The sequence below is a fragment of the Mesoplodon mirus genome, assembly GCF_964341445.2.
Source record: "Mesoplodon mirus genome assembly, chromosome: 9".
In the NCBI taxonomy this organism is placed as follows: Eukaryota; Metazoa; Chordata; class Mammalia; order Artiodactyla; family Ziphiidae; genus Mesoplodon; species Mesoplodon mirus.
This window is the reverse complement of record NC_138985.1, coordinates 86,034,255-86,040,376: the sequence shown is the minus strand read 5'-3', so window position 1 is coordinate 86,040,376 and position 6,122 is coordinate 86,034,255. Positions and strand designations below refer to the sequence as shown.

Below are 6,122 nucleotides of genomic sequence, written 5' to 3'. Positions count from 1 at the left end.
TCCACGTCTTACTTTTCCACCATCTTGAAGGTCTCTCTCCATTTATATCATGTATTTTTTTTTAAAAAATGATCCTTACAATAGCCCTATAAGTCATACATCATTAAGCATGAGTTCAAAGAGGCTACTAGAAAATAGTAGGTTGCAAGTTCATGTCTTCTGACCCAAATCCACTGTCCCAGTCCCAGGGCTACACTCTGTCCAGCCTTGTTTCCTTCCCTGCTCAGCTCTGAGTGTTCGGGAGATGAAGGACTCCACAGAGTTGCCGGCAGAGCAGCAGCCTCCAAAGTGCTGGCGTGATGAGTTATTGGCCCCTGTGACTCCAACTTCAAAACCCTGTCGAGGGGCAGAAGAGCCCCCAGAAGGGCACTTCTTCACACCGGCCCGCAGAACCCGTGGGATGGGCTGGGCAGAGTGGGGCACCGCTGCCAAAACCTGCTTTCTCATTGAAATGCTCACGCTCGCTCCTGGACAGTTCTCTATTCAATCATATGGTGTACAAAGGCAAATGTGGGTACAGGATGTAAGCTGATGGCATGGGATGGAAATGATGTGACCTGGGTTTTCTTAGGGTTCTTCGCTGTTGCCAGGAGGTTCCTGCTTCAGTGGTTCTCTCAGGAACTAAGGGCCTTTGCTGAGTAGTGCCACAGAAATTGTTGGCTGAGAGCTGGGTTGTTTCAGCAGTGAATGCGAGAGAAGACGGCAGCACCCATTTTTTTCTCTACCCCACAGTTCAAACAAAAATTGGATTATTTTCTATTATCTACCCTCCTCTGTCTGGCCGTGTGCTTCAGAGGAGAGTCGCTCCAGGCACAGGGAAGGCATCTTGATTGCTTTAAACCACTCATGGCTGACCCATAGCCTTGCCAATAATCCATGCATACATCAGTATGTGACAGGGTTCTAGCCTATGAGTCATAACAGATAACCTGCTGCAAAACTTCTGGGAGAGGGTTCCTTGATCATAAGGAAGAGCCATAGGTGGGAAGCATTTCTTCCTTCTCTAGAAGAAGTGATAACTGTATGTAGTGCCTGGATTTGCACAGTTATCTTGTGAGTGTGAGAAGATGTAGCCCAAGGACATTAGTGGACACACTGTGTATATCAAAAGAGCATGCTGGAAAAAGAACCGATGTCATTGCTGACTGGATAGATTGCTAGTTTTGAACACACTGTTATGTGAAATTATATATTTACTTATATCATTATTGTTGTAGTACTTTGAGTTGAATTTTCTAGTTTGCATAGGATTGTCAGCATTAGCAAATAAAAATGTAGGATGCACAGTTAAGTTTGAATTTCAGATAAACAATGAATAATTTTTTAGTATGTGTTTGTCCAACGTTATACTTTTCCCATTAATATTTGGGACATCCTTATGCTAAAACATTGTTTGTTGTTGATCTGAAATGCAAATCTAAATGGGCGTCCTGCATTTTATATTTGCCAGCCTTAAGCTGGTAGTGAGTGAAGTCTATGTAATTTAGTGCTGAAAGGCTTTTCTCAGGTCTGAGTATACTCTTTCAGAAGTAAAAGGTGCAAGTAGATTCGCCAGTCATAGTTTGAGTATACATATTTGAAATTCAGCCTCATATGCTCAAGAAGTAATAATAATTGCCTGGAATATTTTTATTCTTGAAGCTTGTCAGTGAATTCCCACCAAGATTTGAAATATTATTGTAATGCAGATTAACAGTGGAAAGAGTCAGACCGATCTTAGAATCTCACTTTCTTTTCTTACTACCAGTATGGCCCTGGAGAAATCAACTCTCCGAGTCTCAGTATCCAACTGTGTCGTTATGAGGCATTAATAAGATAGTTTATGAGAAGCACCTATTATGTCAGACGCATAGTACTTCTCAAAACATATTAGGTCTCTTTCCTGTGTTGATTGTGAAGGACCGTTGCAGGTGTACTGTAAGGGTATTATACCAAGAAGCAATAGAAATTCAGTCATCCTACCAAATACCTATGCAGCTCCTTCCCTCTGCACAACTTGAGCAGAATGAGTGCAATAAGATGGAGACAAATGAGTTGCCTTGTGGAGTGAAGATCTTGTGTTACATGACTGCTTAGCTAGCTGAATTTTGCTCCTGACTGTAGGAATGATACACATGAGATTGCTCGTAAATAGTAGCTGCTTTTGTTTTCTAAACGGAAAAGAAGAGTTTTGCCTTTTCTTGAAGGACGGGGACCCATCTTATTCTTAGTATCTTCAGCATGTGGCCACACACTCAAAGGTACTGAGTGAAGTATACATGGCCAGAGAACTGGGTTCCTACTTCACGGGCAATGAACAGACCATTCCGCCTTCCTAATGTGTTATTCTACATTCAAACTGTCATGCCCATTTGGGGATTTTTCTTTCCTACCTTTGTGCACAAAAACGTTATTCTCACAGAGAAAAATGTAGAGCCGACAGAATGACAGCTGTGATGTCAAGTCTTACTGTGCTTCTACGATCCTAGAGAAGAGAAGACTTGGAGAGGAGGGGACTAGCAGCTGCCCTCAGGAGTTGAAGGGCTGTCATATGGGAGAAGGATTGCTCATGCTGTGGATTCCAAAAGGCAGAAGAACTAGAATTGAGTGGTACCAGTTATAGGGAGGTATGGCCAGGTTTAACCTTAAAACTACCCAGTTCTGCAATGCCTCAAATGTGGTGAGGTCTCCCCTGCTGAGATGTTGATCACAGACTTTGATATACCATTCTTCAGGAATATTAGAACAGTAACTGCAGCTCTGTTTTCTTCTTAACTTCTAACATAGGAATAATCCCAGGTATCAATTCACAGGTGAGGGATTTGATCCAACTAAACCTGAAGAAAACTCCTTTGCTCGTTTTAAGGCATCTGTAAAATGTTAGTTGCAGTGGTTTTCAAACTCTGCTGCAGATTAGAATCACCCTGCAAACTTTGAAAATTCTGGATGCCCAGGCCACATCTGCAGAGATTCCAATTTAATTGGTGTGGGTTATAGCCTGAGCATTAGGATTTGTCCAAAACTCCCTAAGTGGTTCTAATATACAGCAATTTTGAGAATCACTGAACTAGTTAGAGAGTATGATTCTGGATTTTAGCTTGGGATCTGATTTAACTAAAGGAGTAAATGAGCAACTTTTAAAACTTCTCTTGGCTGTATAGTCCTCATTTACTAAAAGCGGGCGGGGGTGGTGGGAGATGTACTTCTAAAGCATCTTCCTCTAAAATGTTATTATTCTAGGGCCCTTCAAGGTTTATGAATTAAAAGGTACTTCACTGCTTTCTAGAAATAGAAGAGGATCTCTCTTCAGAGACCTGGGAATGATTTGCACTTTCTGTCAGTTTTAATGGCAGTCATAGACTACCCTCAATGTGGGGATTTTTCTGTCACTCAGAGGAATGTGTGGCACCGACAGCATTCAGATGGTGGGTGGTTCCAGCAGCCCTCTGCTTGTAACTGGCATACACCCTAATTTGAGCAGTAACCGAGGATAAAAGTGGGTTTCTTTGCTCTTCTCTAGGACTCCAGAAGATACTCTGTTGCCAGAGGTAGTGTCGTTTGATGGATGAGTGGACATTTTTCTTGGTATTTGGAGTTGATGGCTTTCGGGCTCTTTGGAGCTTGCTGCCTTACACACAGCTTAGTGACAGGCTTGCCAAGACTTTTCCTCCCATAACCCAGGACACTCAAATTCTCTTTATGTCTTAATTTTACTTCTCTCCACATGAGAGTGTGTGTTTCTTCGTCACCCTGGTCTTGTAGCAACTGACTCTAGACAGGAGGTGATGGACACAGGACTCCATTTTATTCCCCCCCCAACAAGGAAATTTAAGGAGGACTCCTATTATTAGGTTTTCTCAGAGATGTTGTTTATATTTCAAGTAATTCATATTTGTTAGTGAAGCTTTATTTGCCACACAATGCACACAGAAGTAATCAGAAATGTGGACTATCACAAGGCATAAAACATCAAAAGTCGACCATATCTTATGTCTGAAGTTTCTTACTTTCAAAAGGGAAGGTACTTTTAGAAGTGTAGTCTCCTACTATGAATACTTCCTGAATTTTTTGGTAAAAAAAATTCAAAACCCATTACCATATACACAATTCAAGATAAATTACCCAGTGAAAACTCAAACAATCCTTTTGGGAGAAAATTTGTGAAACTTTGCATTACTTGTGAAAGAGTTAAACATCCCTATTCTGGCCGTCAGCTCTCCACACGTCTACCCTGGGGTGTAAGTAAATGCTATTAGTACACCATGGAAGTGGGAAAGAACTGTTTTTTTTTAAAAATCAGGGAGGGCAACAAAGCAATCAGAAGGAGCACAGGGCACCATGTTAGTGACAAATCGCAGGAGGTGGTTCTAGAAAGGTTGTGAAAACTAGTTTCTCATTGCAGGAATCGGGTTGGGCCACTCCTTCACCCCCCTTCTCAAACACAAATATTTTCATATAATAAAAGCCTGTTCCCTATGGTTATAACCCAGCCTCCCCTCCTCCGACACCACCATTTTTAAGGGGCTTGCTGCGCGGACTTCTCCAAAGTCCCTAGGTTTTTTCTCCTTCTGGCCCTTGTAGAGGTGAGGCGTCCCTTCGGGGGCTCACGCCGCGCGAGGGGACCAGAAACACCCACTAGGATCCAACCCGGGCAGCCGGCGGCCCGAGCATGCGCTGAGAGTTCGTGCAGCTGGCCCTGGCTGCCGCCGCTGCCTCGTCCGGACTTGGCGAGGACTTGGGAGGGACAGCGGCGCTGGGAGGTGGCTTAGCAGAGACTTTCCAGCAACTGCTGCCCAGGACTTTTTTTTTTCCCCCTTTTCCCAGGAGGCGGCGACGGCGGCGGCGGGGGGAGAGGAAGAGAAGGAAGCGTCTCCAGTTGGAGTCAATGCAGCCCTGCGGCTTTCCAGGAGGAGCGTCGCTGCCCCGATGAGCCCCCGCAGTGAGTCCCCGACTGTCCCCCGGCGGGATCGGGGCGCGGAGCCCAGCGCCGACGGTGAGTGGCCGCGCGTCTCTCGTCCTTCCTGCCCGCTGTCCCGCCAGCCCGCCGGCGGCGGCTGCCCCCGGCGCTGTGTGCTAAACTACTTAGAGTGCTGGCTTCGGGGCTCCCCGGCGCCGGCGCTTCCCCGCGCGCCCTGCCGGGGGCGCGCGCCCGGGTGGCGGGGCGGCTGACCGCGCTCTGCTTTGTGCTCCTCGGGCGGCTGGGAGAGCCGGGTCGCGGCCGGGGCCGGGGCCGGGGCCGGGGGAGGGGGACGTGAATGAGTAACCCGGCGTCTGCACAGCTGCACCGGCCCTAATTCCCGTGCGCCCCTCCCCGCTCCCCGCCCGCCGCCCCCGGCTAATCCATCATTCCGGGGCCCAAACATCATTTCTCGTGTTCTCCCGGAGAAACCCTAGTCGCCGGGCGGAATCCCAGCTCAGCGCTGCGCCCCCTCCAGTGCCCCGCGTTCACACCCCAGCTGCGGGATGGCGAAGTGGGTGCGGAGGTGGGGGGCCCAGGAACTGTCCCAGTGAGAGGGACACTCTCACCTTCGGTGTCGCCGGCGGCGTCTGTGACATCTCTGGGGTCGGGAGGGGGGCGGGAGTGTGGTTTCCAACCTTCGGGACAGTTCGGAGCAGAGCTCTCCCCGAGGAGGGGCGTGGACTGAGGGAAGTTTTAAAGAGCGTCTCATCAGAATTCACAGGACACCGCCGCGTGTCCCCTGAGAACCCGAGTTTACTGCGCGCCTTCATTCATCCGGGGAGACAATCTTTTCTGTTCCCAGCAGGTGTTATCTGAAGCCTGTTTGGAACTTTGGGGAGTTTAGGTTACTATTATAACTTTAACAAATGATTTTCGATGAAGCGATGTCTCGAATGAACTAGGCTTCGGACCAGACCTGCACCCAGCTGAGGGCTGGCAGAGGAGGGATGGGCTGGGGGTGAGAAGCGCGGTGGTGAGAAGTCCCCTGTTATCCCCCGCCCTCTGCAGATCGCTGCTGTTTTGCCCGTGGGGGTAGGATGTGGTGAAAGGATGGGGCTTCTCCCTCCCGGGGCTCACAATGGCCAGAGAAGATTCTGTGAAGTGTTTGCGCTGCCTGCTCTACGCGCTCAATCTGCTCTTTTGGGTAAGTCAAGCAGTCCACTGCACCAACAGGTGGGGACGG

General features: G+C 48.0%; 1 protein-coding gene across 3 annotated transcripts in view; it reads left to right on the top strand.

Annotated features, from left to right (window-relative positions):
• The first annotated feature begins 4,543 nt into the window (after window positions 1-4,543).
• TSPAN12 (tetraspanin 12) overlaps window positions 4,544-6,122 on the top strand; it is a 66,755-nt gene continuing 65,176 nt past the window's right edge. Inside the window, exons 1-3 of one of the 3 annotated variants that reach the window (XM_082631689.1) lie at window positions 4,544-4,562; window positions 4,804-4,972; window positions 5,948-6,083. In XM_082631689.1, the coding sequence (XP_082487815.1) occupies window positions 6,018-6,083 (66 nt within the window). In that variant the 5' untranslated portion in view covers window positions 4,544-4,562; window positions 4,804-4,972; window positions 5,948-6,017. Of the gene's footprint in view, window positions 4,563-4,605; window positions 4,973-5,947; window positions 6,084-6,122 lie in introns of those variants that run through there. The other 2 variants (XM_082631688.1, XM_082631687.1) reach the window with 2 other exon arrangements.